Here is a 20963-nt window from a genome sequence, read left to right on the forward strand (position 1 = left end):
CACCCGCACCACAGGCAGCCTCAGCCCCACAGGGAGGCAGTTTGGGGGGCCGGGGGGGTGCCGGACCACAAGGCCGGCATCGCAGTTATTGGAAAAGAAAAGAGAAGGGCCCTGCGAGGGGCGGGCAGGCCAGCCTCCCGGGCAGCCGCTCACTCTCGGGGCTGGTCCCGGGCGTGCGCCGGCAGGTCCTGCGGCCGAGGCGGAGGCTGCCCCCTCCCGCTCTCCAGGAGGACCCGGGCAGGGCCCCCCCAGGCCCCGGGGTGAAGGGCGGCAAAGGCAGCGCCAGGGCCTCCGCCAGAGGAGACCGTCCAGACGAAGCCGTGTCTCCCGCCGCCCCAGGGGAGGCCTCGGTCCCCGGTGACCTGTGCCCGAGCCTCTGTCAGCCCCCGGCCCAGCCTGGCACTCACAAACCCAGCCGGGAGCTGCCGAGAGGCACAGAGGTGGCGCTGGCGGCCGGCGTGCGGGGTGCAAACACATGAATCGTAGCTGCGGGCGGGGGAATATCAGGTGCATCTCTGCGCCCCGAGGGCTCGACTCCTACGTTAAATCCCTCCCACTGGGCGGCCGGCTCCAGTTTCAGCAGAGCGAGCGTGAGAACAGGTCCTGCTCCCGCGCCGGCAGCCACAGCCACGGCTCCGACCGACCCGCCTCCGGTAAGTACCTGCTCTTTCTGCTCAAATCCAAGTTTTCTTCCAAAGGACTCTCGGATGTGTCTGACACTCTGGCTCAGGGAATCACCCTCTCCTCTGAGGGTTACTCAGGGCCGGCAGGTGCACTGCCAGAAAGGGGACCATTGTCACAGGACTCCCCTAAGCCTTATGCTTTACTCTAAGAGTGAAAACAAGTTTATTTGGGTGTGAAGTCCCCGTCTCTACCACGAAATCCGTGACATTTAAACCGAAACTCAAACTCACGCTATTGCTTATCCGTTCCTTACCTTAAAAAGAAACTCCAATAAATTTCAACATAAAAAGGTCATATATATGCATGTATAATTTGACACTTGCTGATTTTAATTTATAGTTTAATTTTGAAATCTTTTAGAGTTTAAAATAAGGGTTATTTTGGCATAAGCTTACAAAAAAAATTAACTGAGGAGGATCCCTGTGTATACACAAAGGAGCTTTCTTACTCTTACAAAGTTTCTCATAAATCTGTACGAAAACAATCACAATTACGGACTAAATTCTCCGTCAAACCTGACCAACCGCAGACTTGATTTCATCAAAATCCGTCTGCCTGTCACCCTGATTTCCATTTTGTGTTGGCAAAGTCCTCCCAGTGCTTCCCACTGGTTTTTAGGGGCGAGGAGGCAGAGAGGCTGAGGTCTCAGCTCTGCTGAGGCCCCCAGACTTTACAGCCGTGACTCCTCTGCTGAGCGCTTCTTGGCTGTAACTCAGGATCTACGGCTGAAACTAGACAGAGCGCCTGGCCGTCTTCCGGGGTCCATTCTTCAAACCGCCCTCTAGAACTGTCTTTCCCTAGGTCACGGTTGTCCTCAAGTCCATCCTTCACTCTAAGGAACCGAAAGCCTGGGAGGGTGGTGGTTAGTCACTGGAAAAGCTCAATCCGAGGGAAACTCACAGATCTCGTTCTTGCAACACCCCAGTGGGTAGGCGACAATGGCGTGTCCTTGAGTTATGCAATAAGGCCACATCACAATATTGTAATTATAGCATGCCCTTCAGAACGCTCTACCTGGCGAGGCTGCCTGCCAGGCGGCCGGACTCCACCGGGAGGGTTGCAGCCCTGCTCCAGGGCTGTCGGAGCACAGGTCAGGCCCAGTCCCCTGGCTCCTCCTCAGCAGCAACATCCCGGGGAGTTAAGCTGTAGTTCCCTCTATTGTGTCCTCTCGACGTTCAAAAAAACCTTTCTCTTGACTACTTCCCTGAGTTCAAACTCCTTAGAAACTTGTTAAACATGCCAGCTACTCACTCTCACCCTAACCGTGTCAGGGGCTGCTCAGAGCACGCGGTGCGGGGCAGGGGCCAATTACAGAGGCACTATCCCCACCCTCTCCTCTGAAGGGGTCCTGCCCGCCACGCGGAGGGGGCACGGGGCGGCGGGGGCGGGGGGGGGGGTGTCCGCTTGGGCAGGCAGAGAACAGCACCTGGCCCTGGGCCCTGACCTGACGGGAGGGCTCCCAGCCCCTCCTGCCCCGTCCTGGCAAGTGAAAGACGGAGAAAATAGGAGGAGGCTAACGTGTGCATTTTAAAACCTGCGAACAGGGCAGCTTGCACCCCTCCCTGCGCTAGCCTTCCCAGGACAGGGTCGGTGGGACAACCTGGCCACCTTTCGGAAAAACCTCACCTCTGACGGCTGATCTGCACTTTGCACAAACAGTTAAGGTTCGGGGTCAAATTGTCTTGGCAACAATACCCTCTCTCCAGGCCTGGCAGACAGAAACTGACCAGAGACGGGCAACCTGTCCCTGCAGGTGGCCAGCCAGCCAAGGCCCCAGGCACTCAGCTTTAGTGCCTTCATCCTTGTAAACCTCAGCTGGGCAGGAAAGAGCCCACAGAGGCTGGCCCCTTGGGAAGCTTACAAAAGCCCCAATCTCGTCCCACTTACTTCTCCGACGTTAGTGTGTTTTTATGAGCGAGCGAACCGGCAGCTGCACTGCCTTGTTCTAATTAGGGAATTGGGCAACCCTGAGAGATCAGTTTACTCAAAGGCACCAACACGATTGCTCCTGCAACTCCACCCAGGCCTCCTGCCCACAATGAGCCCTGGACACTCTCGCCCCCAGCGCTCGGCAGCTAGGGAGTCACCCTGCGTGAGCTGACCCAGCAAAGAACGGAAGTGCAGGCGCCACATCATCTGGCTGCAAAAAAGGCACACGAACGTAGAGACAGCTGTTTCCCAACGGCCCTCTGGGGGACACCATGACAACTTACCTATAGCTAACCCACCTCCTATCAACCTTTGAGCAACGTGACCAAAGCGGACTTATTTATATTTTTTGCCCAAAGGGTCAGCAGCACTAAGCAGCACTGCTTCCAAGCTACGGTCACCATTTTCTTAAACCCGGTGGGACCTTCAGCTGGTGTGGGCACGCCCCGGGGCGGAGGTGTGTGTCTGCGTCCATTCCTGGCTGGTACCACCGTGGCTCGGCTCACACCTGATAAACGTTTTGCAACTGTCATCGTTTTGATTGCGGTGCTTCCAGCTAGTGATGAAATCATCAGTTTTCAGATCTTTGCCGTAACATATCCTATACGATCATGGGAACCTGACTTGCAGAGGTTCCCACGCCTTCAGAACCAGGGAGCACGGAGACGTGCCAGCACAGGCCGCCCTGACTTATCAGGCTGGCCCCGCGCTGGCTGGAGTCGCTTCCTGACGGAGGCACGGAAGCTGTGCTTTCATAGCCCAGGGCGCGCGCGCGTGGACACACACACACACCCCCCACAGCGCGGACACAAACACACACACACACACACACCCACAGCAGGGACTGAACACACAAAGAATTACTTCACACTTTGGCCTAATAAGACAAGCCAGGAAGACGCAAAGCTGAGACCCCAGGTTGAACTGCGCTGGGCTCACCCTGCTGGGCGCTGGCGGAGGGAGAGGTGGCGGCCAGGCAAGCTGGGAGGCCGCAGAGCCAAACCAGGCGCCGCTGGCCTGGCCTCTGTCCACCAGACGCCCTGCCGATGAAGGTCCCCAGAGACGGCCTGGGGACCCCCTCCCCCACGAGCAGGCAGCCCCAAATCTCCCTTCACTTCCCAGACACACACACACGCCTGAGCGCCCCTGCTCGGCACCACCTCTCCCAGGGCAGAAGGCAGCAGACCCCAGGCCCACCTCTCAGCAAGGAAACACCCCTCGGAGGGGACAGGATGATGAAAGAGCTGACAGGGGCAGTGTGCTGGGGGAGAGTGGTTCTTTGCGCTTTCAAGAAATACGGATAAATGGGTGGAGGAACCAGTTTGCTGAGAATAAGACCAGACAGCCTTCTCAGAATTTCAGATGGCCACGTGAAATTAAAAGCCCAGCCCCCACACCAGCACCCTCCTCCCGCGAAGGCCCATTAGCTCATCCCCTGTGTGGGGCGGCAAGGAGAGGCCAGCGAGGAGCAGGTAGGTTTTATGTGCTCTTGGGTTTCCCAAGCGTCTTTCTCTATTTTTAAAGCGCTGCTCGCCCGCTCGATGTTTTAATCATCCTGAGGTCTAGAAGGTGATGCTGTACAAATTTCACAAGACTCAGGAACGACCACGTGTGCTCACTCCTAAAGCAAAGCTGCTTCCTTTTAACTCCACGTTTAAACTGCTTGAAAATACTGAGAAGCTGAAACCCTTTCCTCACTTTTTATGCAAATTAAAGTGCCGGCCTTGACTCCTCAGACTCGCCCCCACCCCGGCCCTCCCCACCCACAGGACTCCTCTAAGAGGTCACCCGTGGGCTGGCCCGGGACAGGCAGCCGGCCGCGCCGGCCCTGCCAGACCCTCCCAGGCCTCGCGTCTTTGTTCTCAGTGTTCTGAGGCAACGTGAGGGCCCAGGGGTGTGTGGGGCGGCCTCAGCAGGAAACCCGGGGTTGGGGGGGTGGGCCTGGGGGGTGGGCGGGACAGGCGGGCCCTCGGGGAGGGCATCCAGGAGGCCCGACGCCCCCACTCCCACAGTTCAACAGCTGGAATGGCCTCCTCTGCTCACTCCCAGCAGGAGCGCTGCAAAGCTCTGCCTCTGCCCTGGGACGGGGCCAGGCCAGGGAGGGAGGCTGACCAGTGGTGGGACAGGCCGGGTGCATGAACTTAACGCACCCGGCTGGCGGTGGGGGGCACTGGAAGGCAGCAGCACACAAGACGTCTGGCCACTTGCAGGCTCACAGACTCATCCGCCAGCATCTAAACACCACTCGAGGGAACTTCACCACAGCACTCATGTTGGTACTGGGGCGACACAAGTGCCTCTGCCCCAGAAAGCTGACCTGTCACGTGTGGACGCAGAAGCAGCAGGCGGCACCGCATGCGTCAGTGCCCTTCGCGTCTAGCCCCTCGTGGGGCACAAGGTCACAGCCACATTGTCCTGATTCTGAGCGAGCACAAAGTGTGCGTGACACACACATGCGCGAGCCCCGTCCCCGGGTCCCCCAGAGCAGTCAGACTCTGCACTCGGTCCCGAACGCCCACGGACACGGATGGCGGCAGGACCTCAACGGCCACGCGGCCTGCTTGGTCCACAGCCTTCCCGGTGTCCGAGGCCTCAGAGCACAGACTAAAGGTCCCCAAACTCAAGGAAGTACAGGCCTCCCCCACACACGCCTGGGCCCAGACGCGGCCCAGAAAACAGACAGCACGTGGGGGGTGGCCAGGGTATGGTGAGCAGCCTGCCTGCCTGCCTGCCTGCCTGGGCGTCCCCTCCGCTGTGGGGGGCCCGGGGAGCACGGGCCGGCGTCCCGTGCTGGCACTAAGACTCTGCTCCTCCCTTGCAGCTCCTGGGCCCCACATGAGCACGGCGGCCTCGCCGCCCGCAGCCCGTGGAGCCGGCGTCCAGTCAGCGCGCTGGGAGAGCAGAGCACAGCAGAGGAGCAGCCGCGCCGCGTTTCCCGCGTTTCCCTAAAACCACACCTGGTGGCAGGAGCAGGCGGGCGGGAGGCCGGAGCAGAGGGAACATGAGCCTCGTCAAAGAGCGGAAACCCAAGAAGCCGCACTACATCCCCAGGCCCCCGGGAAAGCCCTTCAAGTACAAGTGCTTCCAGTGCCCCTTTACCTGCAACGAAAAGTCACACCTCTTCAACCACATGAAGTACGGTCTCTGCAAGAACTCCATCACGCTCGTGTCTGAGCAAGACCGCGTCCCCAAGTGCCCCAAGCCGAGCCCCTCGGACCCCAGGCCGAGCCATCCACCCGAGCCCACGGGGAAGCCCACCGCCTCCAAGCCCGCCCCGAGTGGGCTCGCACACCTGGAGGCCAAGCTCCAGCACGGCCTCGCCAAGGACGACGCCAAGGAGAACCTGGACCTGCACGCGCGGGGACCGCACAGGTGCCCCGGACAGAAGCCCGCCCTCCACAAGGAGGCGGCGGCTCGCAGCCCAGCTCCCGAGAGCGCGCCGGGCGCCCAGCCCGTCCTGGAAGGCGCGGCCCGGCCTTCAGCCTTCGTCCCCGTCGGGGAGCACAGGCTCAAAGGGCAGGAGCTCGCCGAGGCGCCCGCCGTGCCGGCCCCACCGCCGCCCCCCACCACCAAAGCCGCCTCCTTCCACACCAAGTCGGCCTTCCACGCCCCCGGCTACCCGTGGAAAGCCGGCGGGCCGCTCCTGCCCGCAGAGTTTCCCCATAAGCTCCCGCCCGCAAAGGGCTTCGGTGCCACTGCCCCGTATGCACATCCCGCCATCCCGGAGTACCCGCCCCACTTCTACACAGAGCACGGACTGGCCACCATCTACTCGCCCTACCTGCTCGCCGGGCACGCGGCCGAGTGCGACGGCCCGCTGCTGCCCGTCTACGGGGCCCAGGACCAAAGACACTTCCTGCCCCACCCGGGGCCGATCCCCAAGCACCTGAGCCCGGCGCCGCCCACCTACGACCACTACAGGTTCCTGCAGCAGTACCACGCCGGCCTGCCCCTGCCCTACGGGTTCTACCGACCTGAGTCTGCCTTCTCCTCCTACGGCCTCAGACTCCCCCCGGTCGCCGGAATTTCCAGAGACCAGGGCGCGCACCTCCTGGAAGAAGCCGCCCTGGGCTACCCGGCCTCGAGTCCGTCCAAGTCCCACAGAGAACCCACAGAGCTGGAGAGAGGGAGGCCGACGCCCCAGGCGAGGGATCCTTCCAAGGATGAGCAGAGGGACACAGAAGGGACCAAGATGAGTCCGCGCGCGGGCAGCGCGGCCACGGGCTCCCCGGGAAGGCCCAGCCCCACCAACTTCACGCAGACAAGCCAGCCCTGCCCCCCGGGAGGGCTCCACCCGCCGGAGCAAAGCCTCATGGGCTGCAAGCCCATCCAGAAAAGCCTGGAGGGCCCACATCCCCAGGAGCCAGAAAACAGAGACGCATCCCCACACAGGTAAGACAGCCTGCTTTCTAGCGCTCCCAGGTCAAAGCCCCCGCCAGGGCCCTGAGTCGGGGCGCTGTTTCACCCTCTCCCCTCTTTTCCAGCCTCGAGGCCGTGAACGCGGCCACCCTGGCGCCTGCGCCCCCCGGCCCGGAGGACGGCCCCCGCACGGCCCCGCTGAACCTCTCGAAGAAACAAGAAGCCGAACCTGCAGCCGAGCACGCCACTGCGTACGGAGGCTTCGCGGAGCCGCAGGAGGTGCCCCTCAACCTCTCGGTGAAGGACCCCTGCAACGCCCGGCCCTCTGCCCACAGCCCCCCGAGACGGGCCGAGGCCGCTGCCCCCGCCCCCGCCCCTGCCCCGAGGCAGCCCGACCCCAGTGGCTCCACCGAGGCCGGGGACGCGCGCACAACTGACAGCGACGAGCAGAAGCAGACGGCGGCCGTGGCCCTCTGCCAGCTGGCGGCCTACAGCCCAGGGAAGGTCTGCAGGGGCGAGGGCGAGCCTGAGGCCCGGGAGCCCGCGGCCCGGGAGCCGGCCCCCCGCAACCCCGAGAGCCGGGAGGCTCAGTGCGACCTCAGACCCAAAGGGCCCAAGAGGACGAGCCCCAGGGATGCAGGCAAGTCCCAGCAGGGAACCAAGAAGGCGAAGCCCGGCGACACGGCCAGGGTGTTCACGCTCCGGAGAAGAACACGGGTGTCCTAGAGCCGCCAGCAGGCGCTGCGGAGGGCACCGCGGCCGCGGCCGCAGACCCCCGCCTGCCCCCCTGTCTCGCCTGGTCGATTTTCACAACAGCTCTCTTCTCCAAAAAGAGAAAAAATTTAAATAAAGCTGCACCTCTATTCAGTTGTGTAAATACTAAGCGTGAACATTAAAATTGATGCTTCTACTCCCCGTTCTAGCCCGGAACCAGGACCTGAGGAGTTAATCGTATTATAAACTGCCCTATAAGCTGTCAGAGGGAACAGAAGGACCAAAAGGGAACTTTTAGGTTAGCGACTTACGAGGAAAGCACTTGGCTTATAAACACCTCAGCACTGGAGGAAACGATTTCAACTGTTCTAGTAAATCTACTGCGTTTTGATTTACTGGGGAAGTGCCAGGAAAAGACATTTCCAGAACTGGCACTGAGGTGCTGTGTGTAAAAACGCTGTGATTTCTTAGGACTGAATAATACACCGACAACAAGAGGCTATTTATACAAGTAATTTATTTCCAGTGGGCAGAAAGCAATGCCAGTGAAACGACTCTCACTCTGCTCCATCGCTTCACCGTGTTTCAGGGCGTTTTCTGACCCATTCAGCCTCATTTTCCATTCCCTAAAATGATGCACGTGTTGCTAATTTTCCAATAAACTCACATGTAAACTTTAAAGACACATTAAAAGAAGACAAACAGGAACTGCGTCATAGAATGTTTTGCCACAATAAATAAACCCAATGAAAAAGAGAAAAAAGCTGAAGCAGCAGTTAACACTGAGACCAAGGAGTTCTCTGGTGCCGTGGTGGGCTAAGGATCCAGCATTGTCACTGCAGCGGCTCAGGTCGCTGCCATGGCTCGGGTTCGACCCCTGGCCCAGGAACCTCCACATGCCACAGGCGTGGTCAATAAAGAAAGAGAGGAGGCAGGCTGAGGACGAGAGTAGGTCTGCGAGTGTGCACACACGCGTGCCGGCACCCAGCACCCTGGGAGAAGGTGCGGCCAGGGCCTCAGCTCCCTGAGCTGCTGCTGAGAACAGCCGTCCGGCCCCCTTGCCCTCACAGGAGCGCCTCCCCACAGTTCAGCCACCTGCCACCTGGGGGTCAAGAAAGGGCCCGGCTGGAGTTCCCGTCATGGCGCAGTGGTTAACAAATCTGACTAGGAACCATGAGGCTGCGGGTTCGATCCCTGGCCTTGCTCAGTGGGTTAAGGATCCAGCGTTGCCGTGAGCTGTGGTGTGAGTGGCAGACGCAGCTCAGATCCCGCGTTGCTGTGGCTCTGGCGTAGGCCGGTGGCTACGGCTCCGATTCGACCCCTAGCCTGAGAACCTCCATATGCTGTGGGAGCAGCCCTAGAAAGGGGAAAAAGACCAAAAAAAAAAGAAAAGAAAAAAAAAGAAAAAGAAAAAGAAAGGGCCGGGAGCCAGCGAGGAGCTGAGCTGTCTGGGTGAGGAAGCCCTTGCTCCAGCCCCACAAGGCGGGTGGTTTCAACTCACACTGACCAAAACAGGTGGTCCAGAAGGAGCAGTCCAGGGGAGCTCAAAGCACTGCTAAAGCCAACGTCTTATGTGTCTAACAAGGCTTTACAGCACTTAGAGCTAAAAACTGAAAACGTTTAAAGAAAAAATTGACCCGGAACCTCGCCTGGTTCCAGGAATGAGCATTGCTCACTGAAAGACAGCCCGAGCTAAAGGCCCTCTTGTTAAGAGCTGCACTCTGATAAAATGGTATCGTGGCATCGTCAGCTGTTTGGATCAAGTTTGCACTGACAACAAAGTCCGTAAAAACTCCACCCAGAAAAGTGCTTCAACGCTCAGTGTCTTTCAGCAGAGCAAATGCAACCCTCCACCCTCAGACATCTTCCTTCTCCAGGTGCTTGTGGGAAGATCCGTAAAAGGTTCTTAAGCAAAGAAACGTGTTACTCTAGGGAAACACCCGGAAAAGTAGACGGAACCGGCTCAAGGAGAGCAAGGATAGACTCTCGGCATTTTAGACGGAGGGTGGTGGGTTTCAAGGTCCCCCACCGTGCTGGCGTCCACTGGACAAATTTAAAACAGCGATGCAAGTTATCCTGCGGCGCAGTGAGTTAAGGATCCAGCATTGCCACTGCAACAGCTTGGGCTGCTGCTGTGCTGCGGGTTCGATCCCTGGTCCAGGAACTTCCATGGGCACAACCCCCCACCCCTCCCAACCCCCCAAAAAAGATGGTAATACAATAGCTTTGTTTCATTTATTTTTTTGTTCTGTTTTGTTTTTCTTTTTATGGCCACACCTGCGGCATGTGGAAGTTCCCAGGCTAGAGGTCGAATCAGAGCTGCAGCAACCGACCCACGCCACAGCCACAGCCACATGGGATCCAAGCCGCATCTGAGACCTATGCCACAGCTCGTGGCAATGCTGGATCCTGACCCCACTGTTCGAAGCCAGGGATCGAACCCCCATCCTCTGGACACTATGTCAGGTTCTTAACCCAATGAGCCACAACAGGAACTCCACAACAGCCTGCTTTAAAACGACACCATTCAGGATGGCAAATAACCTGCTGTGCAACAGGTGCAATTTCTATAAAACCACTGGTGCCACCTCGCTAAAGGGTGAAGAGTCTGTCATGATTCTTTATGGCAAATAGGAGACCACTGCTGCAAACCGCCCTCAAACTGTCAAGGCCGCCCTGAGCCCCATTTAAGGAGCTACTGCAAACGAGCACACGCCACGAACCCAGCATGGGCACCGTCATGGCCAGACCCCGACGCACATGTGTGCGGCCTTCACCGGCACCCGGGCTCCTGTGCCGTTACACACCAACACGTTCTGACCCAGACCAAGATCAGGGCAGCCCTGCTTTCCAGCACGTCCACACCCCGTAGGAAGTTCTCACCTCATGACTTATACCCAAGAACACAGACCTTCCACGTCAGGCGCCCAAAGGCTTTTTTTTTTTTTTTTTGCTTTTTATGGCCAAACCCATGGCACATGGAAGTTCCTGGGCTAGGGGTTGAATCAGAGCTGCACCTGCCAGCCTACACCACAGCCACAGCATCACGGGATCCTCAACACGGGAGACACGTCTGCGAGTTGCACAGCTCACAGCAACGCCAGACCCTTAACGCCCCGAGCAAGGCCAGGGACCAAACCTGCATCCTCACGGATACTAGTCGGGGTCGCGACCCACTGAGCCACAACGGGGGCTCCCCAAAGATTCTGAAAGTGCTGTTTCAAAGCTCAGCCAGAAGTGTCCACCCCATCTCAAGCGATCATGAGCACCAGAGACAGTTCATGACCGCCCAGCCTCCTGCCCCCCACGCGGGCCGGGAGCCCCAGGGCGCGGGCAGCTCTGTGAACTCTGCCCACCCAGCATGCTCCTCCAGGAGGCCGCCTGGGCACGCGCAGCAGCGGAAGCGGGCCGGCTCTCTGTGACTCTCTTGACAAGCATGATGGGGTCCTAGATCCTCGTGACAAAAACGTCTCCGTGACTGAACCGCCACAGCACCTTCCACGTTCCCACACAGCCCAACCTCAGAGCTGTGCATACAAAAGCGATAAACCTCAAAAAGGTCAATACAATTACCACGTGACCCAGCAATTCCCTCCTCAGCAAACACCTAAAGGAGATGAAAACGGGGCCCAGACAAGTAGGTACGGCCATGCTATCCACAGTGAGGGGTGCACAGAGGAGGATGGCCCAAGGCCCAGGTGAACAGGTAAATGTGCTCCATCCACACAACAGCCCGAAAAAGAAACGAGGTTCTGGCACATGCTACAACACCAAGGTAACCCTGAAATTCTAAGTGACGTGCGTCAGATACAAAGGACAAATCCTGCACAATTTCACCTCCGTGAGGTCCCCAGAGCTGGCCACTTCACAGAAGCGGAGAGAGGAGTGGGCATCGGGGGCGGGGCAGGGGCTGGGGACCTCGTATTTAACAGGGACGGGATCTCTGTCTGGGAAGATGAAAAGTTTCGGAAATAGATGGTGTTAACAGCGGTCGTACACCGTAAATGTACTTAATACCACTGAATTGTACGCTCAACAACAGCATGGCAGGGAGCTCCCGTTGTGGCGCAGCGGAAACGAATCCGACTGGGAACCATGAGGTTGGGGGTTCCATCCCTGGCCTCGCTCAGTGGGTTAAGGATCCGACGTTGCCATGAGCTGTGGGGTAGGCTGGCAGCTGTAGCTCCAACTAGACCCCTGGCCTGGGAACCTCCATATGCCCCGAATGCGGCCCTAAAAAGCAAAAAAAAAACAAGTATGGCAAATTTATACATTGTGTATATCAGACAATACTTTTGAGAAATTAGTAACATAATAAACCAAAACCACTGTATACTTCAAATAGATAAGTCATAATTAGGTGAACTGTATGTCCCAGTAACTCTGAAAATAACTTCCAAAGAGGGTGGTGGAATTCCGGCTAAAGGAAGAAAATGCTGACAACCGCCTCGGAAACAACGCTAGCAGCAGCCCCAGCTCCATCTGCCAGGAAAGCTGCGTCCCCGGGGGAGGGTGTGAAATGAAGCAGGCTCACGTTCACGCACAGAGGAAAACACCCCAACACAGAAAAACCCAACTCCTACCCCACAGACGAGGCCAGAGAGGGTTCATTAGGCCTGTGACGCGTCCCACCAGCTGGATCGTCCAACAGCTCAAACCTGCACAATGGCTAAAAAGCACGAGCAAGTGCCAGGAGGGGTCAGGGGCAGCAGAGAGCAGGAACCAGGCAGCCCCCAGGGCCCAGGGAGGGACAGGTCAGGAGAGGTCAGCGCGCTGCTGATGAGGGCTGGGGCCACAGCCGGCATGCACCCCCAAAGCAGGCTGACCCCAGGCCCTGGGGCCACTCCACCAGGGTGCTGTGGGGCAGCCAGGCCCGCAGCCCCTCCAGGAAGACAGGAAAGCCCTGGGGCGACTTCAGCTCAGGGACCCCCACCCCCTGGGCGTGATGAACCCTTGCTCAGGCCACACGGTCTGCCCCCACCCACGGCTCTCAGGGTCTGACAGCCGCTCTGCCAGGCTTGCCAGCACTTGCCTAAACACACGCACGGTTAACCTGTCCTGGCGTCCACGTCCTCTCAGAGAGCAGACTGGAGAACGCTCTTCAGATGTCACAGCACTGCCAAAAACCGTCCCTGAGGAAGGCCAGACAGTGCCTGATGAGACCCTGACCCCAATTCAATGGTCTCAACCCCGCTCCAGGAATCAAAGGAACCGAGGCAGCAGCATCGAGGAGGCCGACTACAGAAGACCAGAGACGCTCCAGAGCCGAGAACTCGAGAGTGGGATGAAAACTCAGGGGCGGGCGAGCAGCAGCAGCCGCGAGCAGCGGAAGGAAGGAGCAGAGACCCTGAAGCCAGTCTGCGGCCGGAGCAGGAGGAAGGAGCTCCAGGACAGGCCCCCTGTGCCCCCACCACCCAGCCCATCGGCCACACCAGGGAGGGCCGTGAGCCAGCTCGCTACGTGCGTCTCTCGCGCTCTTCAGGCCACAGCCTGAGGCTTCACCTGTGACACCGACAACCGTACACTCGCTGTGGCTACTTACGGTCGGCGGACACTCCCGACCGCATGAGACACGACGGACTCACACGCCAGCCGGTCTCAGGCCCGAGAGCAGAGGGAGGCCTGGTCTCCTTCACGTCCAACCCTAGTCGCTGCCACGACACACTCGCACACGTCCGTCTGCACAGAGAAACGTGCACGGCGCTTCCTCGCCTGGAACCGGAGCAAAGGAAAGCGCAGCGGGCCCGCGGGGTAGGCAGCGACTGCCCAGACAGGGCACCGGGAGCCCAAGCAATCAAAGACCCAACCGCAGCTTTCGGTGCGCTGAGTGACACCACCGGGAAAGTGACGAGACAGCCACCAAGGAGAGGAAACCGTTTGCAGGTCCTCCATCCGCGGAGTGATTTCTATCCAGAAAACAGGAAGAACTCCAAACAATAAAGCGACAAATGATCCAACTTTTCACATGGGCAGAGGAGCTGCACAGACGTGTCTCCAGCCCAGAAAGCCCAACGAGCGAACAAGCGCGGAAGACCGTCCACACCGTCCGTCAGAGGACACGCAAATCCGAACCGCGAGACACCGCTTCCGCCCGCTGAGACGGCTGTCACCAGAAAGGAGAGAGAGAGAGAGGAAACAAGTCTTGCAGAGGACGTGGCGGGGCTGGGGCCTTCGCGAGGCAGCTGGCAGCAACGGAAAGTGGTACAACCATTTGGGGAGCAGGTCTGCAGCTCCTCAAGAAGTCAAAGACAGGAGTTCCCATCGTGGCTCAGCAGTTAGTGAACCTAACGAGCATCCATGAGGACGCGGGTTCGATCCCTGGCCTCGCTCAGTGCGGTAAGGACCCGGCGTTGCCGTGAGCTGGGGTGTAGGTCGCAGACACGGCTCGGGTCTGGCTGTGGCTGTGGCTGTGGCGTAGGCCGGTGGCTACAGCTCCAATTGGACCCCTAGCCTGGGAACCTCCATATGCCACAAGTGTGGCCCTAAAAAGACAAAAAGACCAAAAAAAAAAAAAAGGTGACAGACAGACTCACCACGCGATGCAGCACCTGGATCCAGGGGCGCCCCCGGGGAGAACACGAACCGCGAACCCTGGCACGAGGGTGTTCTCGCAGCATCCCCCGGAACCGCGAAAGGCGACCCACACACCCATCACCTGACAGCCGGCTGAGCAGGCGCGGAGCCGGACAACGGAGCGCTGCTCGGCCCTAAGCACCACTGCCAGGCGGCCGCGGACGCTCCGTTAAAAACGCTCGGCTAAGTCAAGGCAGGCAGACCCGGAAGCCGCGAGTGTAGATCCCATGGACACACAGCATCCGAAAAGGCAAAGTGAGAGACGGGCAGTGGGTTGGCAGATGCCTGGGGCTGGCGGGGGGGCGGGGAAAACGCGGAACAACTTCTAGGCACAGGGTTTCTTTGAGGTGCAATGAGATTACACTAAGGTGGGGGCAGCACAACTTGGCAAACATGCAATAAACCACGAACACTGTAAGCGGGTCGACTTCATGGCGTATAAATTATATTTCAACAAAGCGGCCACACAGCCCGTATGGCGGTACAGGCGCAGGGGTGGGACGCGGCACTCTGCATCCGGTGGCAGGATCTGGGGAAGGGGTGGGAGGCGCCACGTCGGGCCACGAAGGTGGCAGGAAGACGCCCCTGAAGCAGGCCAAGCAGACAGGTGAGGAAGATGAGGCCCTCGAGCAGGAACAGGAGGAGGAGCGGAAGAAACTGGAGGAGCTAAAAGCGAAGGCCGCGGGGAAGGCCCCCTGGCCGCAGGTGGAACTAAGAAATGGGGCAAATAGTGCACCGTTCGTCGTGCCTCAGGCAGTGGTGCTTCCATTCCTGTTTAAACATCTGCATTCCCTGCTGTAACATCTTCTGCCACCTACAGCTAGAAATGAAGGGTTGTCTTGGAACCTGCTGTACATTTAAGAATAAACTTTTATAAAAAAAAAAAAGTAGGAATAAACAAATACAGCTGCCACAGAAAGTAGAGAGGTGGCAGTGCTCTTACGGCTCCGTGGGTTATGGACCCGACACTGCCACTGCTGCGGCTCAGGTCACTGCTGTGGCGCAGCTTCCACCCCTAGACTGTAGATTCCTACATGCTGAAGGCGCCACCAAAAAAAACAAAAACAAAAAAAAAGCAGAGAGTCCACAGAGACCAGGGGCCTGGAGCTCCCAAGTGCAAGGCCAGCACCCAAACCAGCTCACAGCTCGGCCCCTGGCCGTACCCTCTGCACTGATGGCCTCCTTCTGAGAGAAGTCGCCCCCTGGGCACAGGGTGTCTTGCTGACACGGGGTGGGACCCTCTCCATCCTCCACCGGTACCCTCCCTTCATCCACAGAGGCACTGCTAGCCACTCCTAGGGACAGGCCCCCGCGCACCACAGACGGGCTCCACGTGGCCACAGCTGAGCGCCGGGACTCACGGGCCTGGAGCGTGGTGGGCCATCCAGGCCCCGGCACTGGGTGCGCTCAGGCCCACCGCCTGGCCTCCTCCCACCTCCCCGCCCCTCTCCCACAGGAGCGCGGTTTCCAGGGGACACGTGGCCACTCCAGGTGGTGAACCCAGCACAGCGCACACAACCACAAGGGTGAAACTGGCTCTGGGGACGAGACAGCCTCAGATGCGACACCGGCTGGCAGCCCTCCAAATCCAGACAGAGCGCACAGGAGGAAGAGAGGCAAGAGGAGCGAGAAAGGCCGAGCCGGGGAAGGCAGCGGGGAGTGGGGATCTGGGGCTCCAACCTGCACCCCGAGGGCCAGGCGAAGCAGCCCTGCGCAGACGACACCAAGCAAGCCACGTACTCACCGTCCGAGAGTCGGGAAGGGAGCAGCAAGCCTCGTCTGCCCAGCTCCGCCAGCGCCAGACACCCGCCATGCCAGGCGCCATCCGTCTCCTGGAAACTGAAGGCAGAGAGAGCCTGAGACCCCAGCGCCCGGAGCCCACAGCCACCCCCTGCCGAGAGCTGCACTACAGCCCAGTGAGTCTCCAGACAAAGTGCTCCGGTGGAAACGAAGGTGCTGCCACGTGCGGGCCTCCTGCTGACGGTCGGGGTCCTGGGCCGGCCCCCCACATCCAGCGCCCAACAGTGGCGGCACCACCTCAGGGCGAGAAAACCTTCCTGGGAAGGGGCAAGGAGACCCTTCCACCGAGACCTGCCAGCCTGAGTGATGGACAGGCAGGGGAGAGAGGTTTCGAGAGGCAGACTCTACTCAACGGTCTTGAGGCCCATCAGCCAGCGCACACGCGGATTTCCCACTGGGGGGAGCCTCCCGCGCTGGCCCAGCAGCGCTCCCGTTCACACAGTGGTTAGCCAGATAACCGGGTCCTGCATCAGCGAGGGCTGTTCTGACACTTCCCGCACTCAGCTGCCAGAAGAAACGTGGAACTAGACCTCCCCGCAGGGAGTGAACTTGGAAAAGCAGGTAAACTGTGTCGCCGGCGACAGGCACAGGGCACCTGACAGCGGGGGTCCCGGTGACCCTCCGTCCACTCAATAGCCCAGCGCTGCCTCCACCAGCCAGGCCCTGCCCGGGGCAAGCAGACACGGACGGGCCGACCGAGACAGACACAGAAGCTGCCCTGGCCTCGCATCACTGCTGACTCAATTCCAGTTACAACTGAATCTCAAGTTCCCGATTTGCTGTTTGTTTGTTTGCTATTTTACGGCCACACCCGCGGCATATGGAGGTTCCCAGGCTAGCGGTCCAGTCGGAGCTACAGCTGCCGGCCTCCACCACAGCCACAGCCACATGGGATCCCAGCCGTGTCTGCGACCCACACCACAGCTCACGGCAACGCCAGATCCTTCACCCACTGAGCGAGGCCAGAGATCGACCTGCATCCTCACGGATCCGAGTCAGGTTCGTTAACCACTGAGCCACAAAGGGAACTCCTGTCAAGTTCTGGATGTTTTATTAAACATCTGCCCCAAAGACTCTACAACCGCGTTCACAACTTAACTCTACACTCTGTGTACTGCAGGATTTCAACTGGAGAGAAATGCTTTATGCTTTTCATAAAGACTGAATATCATCTGGAAGAACCTGGCAGGTCAGCAGGATGATGACTCAAATGTAACTAAAACAATCAGCATTTCTCAACTAGGCATGTGCTCTGTCACTTGCCAACATCTGTGGATGGAGCAGGACTGGGGGCCAAGGAGGACCACAGCATCCTCCGGCCCTGCTGCCCCTGCTCTGTCCGCTCCAGGCAGACACGGAGCCCAAGGGGACTCAGGCACAAGAGGCTACCTCAGCCCCACTGACCCCCTCCAAGGCCCAGCCTGCACAGGAGGCAGGGACAGGCCAGCAAAGGGACCAAGTCCCTCCAGGGCCCCCGCCCAGCGCCGGAGGGTGAGCTCCTGCCCCCAGTCTACACCATGGGTGACCCTAGGAGGATCCAGGATGGGCTGGGGACCACGGCTTCATGTTGGCAAGGGCGACCCATAACGGTGACCAGCAAGGACGACCTACAAGAGGGGTGAGGGGAGGGGGAGGCTGCGGAAGGAGCAGCAGGAGGAAGGGCCGGGACTGAAACGGCTGTTTGAAGCCAAGGCCGCACAGAAACACCTTAAGGAAAGAGAGAAAAAGCGCCGAGGCAGAAACCACCCTGGGGAGATGGGGGAGGTGAGGGGGCCAGGAGGAAAGGCTGGAGGCCCTGGCTCCCCCACCCTCCTGAATCCCATCCAAGGCTCTGCCCTCTCCTGAGAGAAGGACGTGCCACTGTGACCGCACCCCCTCACCTTGTGGCCACCCGGAACCCACACTTCTCGGCCCAGGACCAGAGAGTCCCCGCACCCTCCTCAACCACAAGGAGACCCGGCAGCCATGCACACACCCTGCTGCCCTGAAACAATGGCGTGACGGTGTTCCTCACATCCCTCAAGCCTCGCCGAGCAGGCTCGGTGCCCAGGGTGGGGGAGCCCGCGCCCCTGGGACCCCGCAGGCTGGCTCACAACCACCACCTGAGCCTAGGAGTGCTGACAGCACAGCTTTTGAGAAGCAACAGGCTGATGAGGGCGGGACTACCACTGGGCGCCAGAGCAACACCAGTTCCCAACACGCCTGCTTCCGAAACCAGGGGGCAGGCGCGGCAAGTCCCAGGGGGTTCTGCCCCTCCCCCTGGCCAACAGGCAGGCCCCAGGCTCAGACCCAAAGCCACTGCCTGCACCTCCCGCCCTCACCCGCCCCGCAGGCAGGCCGCCGCCCCCCTGGGCCCTCGAAGAGGTGGGGACAGATGCAGCACGATGGCTGCTGTGTGTGGCTGTCAGAAGTAGACCCAGTGAAGCCAGTGAAGCTCCGTCACACCAGCCTCGTCCAAGAGCTCAACGGCCCAGACCTGGCACAGGCCCTCATGCCAGAGGCTCTCGGACAGGGCAGAGCCGGCCGGGTCCACTGCAAACTGGTCTCCTCCAGAGACGCTTCTGTGCGTGGACATGCACAAAACTGACCTCGGCTGACGAAGGAGAGCAATTGGAAGCAGGAAGAGTTCCCGAGTGGGACCTCGAAAGGGAAAGCAAAGCTTCAGGGAATCTCTTAACTACCTTGGTGCAAAGAAAACACAGGCAAAGTAAGGAGAGAAAAGCCACTGCCTTTCCCCAGGAACGAGTGCCCCCCCACCCCCTCCATGACCTCCCCTCATACCTGAAACAGTCCAGCAAGGACCCGGCCACATCATCGGCCAGCTCTCTGGGGAGCCTCCCCGCCATCCTTCCGATTCTGAAAAGGAGCAGCAACGCCCACATCCGTCAGCACTGCCAGCCGGTCGAGGGGACACGCAACCCGAATGGCGTTCCCTCCCCTCGCAGGACAGCCAGGAGGACAGCAAAGCGGCCGGCTCTGCTCCCCACAGGCCCCTGGGCCACCGGAGAGCCCGTGGCTCTGACAAGCAGATGGGACAGGCACCCGCGGACCAGCGCAAAGGGCCCCTGGGGACTCGCGCTTTCCCGACAGGCACAGGCTCCCAGCTCAGGCCACCACTCCCCGGCCCATCTCACCCCTCGTGAGCCTCCCCCACCCAGGCGTCCGCACAGGTGCCCAGAGCTCCCCACCTTGGCACTCTGTCCCCGCGGGCCGGGCCCCTCTGCAGGATGTCCCGTCAGGCACACCACGGGCGGATGCCCACCCCTGGCGGCCGCCGGGAATGAGTGAGGCCGGGCCTGGGGACAGGGGTGGGGCTCAGGGTGATGAGGACACGGAGGGCAACCCTCAAGGTAAAAAGGCGAGAAAATGAAGGAGCCGCTGATGGACCTCAGTGATTTTCTTAAAAATTGGAACATGAGATAATAAATGCATGTAAATGAGCAAAACAATTCTACCTCTCAAGCCTCTCCCATCCGCAGCTCGCGGGCCCCACAGGAAGTGCTACGCGACTGAGGAGGCCCAGCGGGGCCAGGCGCCCGGCCGGACGCAGACACCTACCCTTTGGCCGCAGACCAGCGCACGACCGTGTCCTTGTCCTTCAGCCCAACCAGCAGCTGCCCTGGAAGGACACAGGCGCGGGGAGGGGGCCGTGAGCCGCGCCGAGGCCGCCCGCCGCAGCCCTCAGACGAGCTCTCAGCTTCACGGCCGCTCCCACCCTGCGCGTGCACCCTCAAGTGGTGCCACCGAGAAAACGACACCAGGGATCTCACTTCTGGTCACGAGAAAAGGACACGGCCTTCTGTGCACTTTCGAATCAGCACTTAAGGCCAATTTTTCCAGCATTCCCCAAAAAGGCAGGTCTGATAGTGGTTAACAGCCAGTGGGCAGAGCACCCCCCGGTGAGGGAGGGTCTGCCAGAGCTACAGAGGGCAGCTCTCCCTGGCCCGGGAGACCTGGCCTGGGGAGGTGCGGGGGCACCACGGCCTGAGCGTCCCAGGGCCGCACAGCGGCACAGCCCCGCCCCCACCCTGCGGGCCACGGGGAGGCGGCCCGCACGCACCTATCACGCTCTCCACCTCCTCGGGGACGTCGTCCTCGCCGTCGCTGTCGCTGTCGAGGGTCTCAGCCTGGGTCCCAGGCTCTCTCGGACTCTGGGCACAGAGCTGCAGGTTTGCTGCCAGGGAGCGGCAGCCACGCCGGTACCTGCAGGAAGCAAAGGCACCTCAGACCCGCCAGGATGAGCTGGAGCCAGAGGACAAATCAACAACTTGGCATCACCTGGACTCATAAAGGCGCCTGTGGACACGGCACGCGCCTCACGGGGCCTGGATGGACAGGAAGGAGCTGGCCGTGGACTCGGCATGCAGACGCGGGAAGAGACGACCCCGGCCCAGCGCAGCGCACAGACCCACATTGTAGCCAAGGTAGACGCCCTCGGCAGGAGCACAGGCAGGAGCGCGACAACAGGAAAGCGCCCGTGGAAGGCGGGAGGGTGCGTCTGAACCCAGGGCTCAGCCTCCGGTGGGTCCCCTCGAGCAGAGCCCCGCCCTGGGCCGGACGCCACCGCCCCTCCACGCGGCTCCCGCCACTTCCCGCCAACGGGGCCGCCAAGGGGCCACCAGCACCAGCCAGCTCAGCTGCCTGACTGCACAGCTCCTGAACCTCTGGCTGCCTCAGTGTCACCGTCTGGAAGATGAGGCCCCGCCCAGGTGGCCCGAGGCCCCACGAGCCCGGAAGAGGGGACACACGGAGGACTTGGTCAGGGCCTGGGCAGAGCACGGCCCTCCAACGCCACTCCCCTCCTGGCAGCCGGCGGGCGGGCAGGCAGGCAGGCAGGCAGGCGTGGGCCAGACTCCGGGCAGCCCCAGCTGGGGTGACCTTGTGATCGCTGGGGGCCTTGGCCT

General features: G+C 60.3%; 2 protein-coding genes across 3 annotated transcripts in view; one reads left to right on the forward strand and one right to left on the reverse strand.

Moving 5' to 3' along the window:
* The window catches only part of TBCD (tubulin folding cofactor D), a 124178-nt gene that overhangs the window by 72453 nt on the left and 30762 nt on the right, over positions 1 to 20963 (reverse strand). For both annotated transcript variants that reach the window (XM_047758406.1, XM_047758405.1), the window contains exons 10-13: positions 20120 to 20262; positions 19618 to 19678; positions 18841 to 18915; positions 16004 to 16098 (exon numbers count right to left, since the gene is read on the reverse strand). In XM_047758406.1, coding sequence (XP_047614362.1) covers positions 16004 to 16098; positions 18841 to 18915; positions 19618 to 19678; positions 20120 to 20262 — 374 coding nt within the window. The remainder of the gene's footprint in view (positions 1 to 16003; positions 16099 to 18840; positions 18916 to 19617; positions 19679 to 20119; positions 20263 to 20963) is intronic.
* ZNF750 (zinc finger protein 750) lies at positions 522 to 8394 on the forward strand. The gene is made up of 3 exons (XM_047758407.1): positions 522 to 653; positions 5435 to 7005; positions 7098 to 8394. Exons 2-3 carry the CDS (start codon positions 5615 to 5617, stop codon positions 7696 to 7698), a joined length of 1992 nt encoding a protein of 663 aa, XP_047614363.1. The 5' UTR covers positions 522 to 653; positions 5435 to 5614; the 3' UTR covers positions 7699 to 8394.

The sequence above is a fragment of the Phacochoerus africanus genome, chromosome 14 (genome assembly GCF_016906955.1).
Source record: "Phacochoerus africanus isolate WHEZ1 chromosome 14, ROS_Pafr_v1, whole genome shotgun sequence".
Lineage (NCBI taxonomy): Eukaryota > Metazoa > Chordata > Mammalia > Artiodactyla > Suidae > Phacochoerus > Phacochoerus africanus.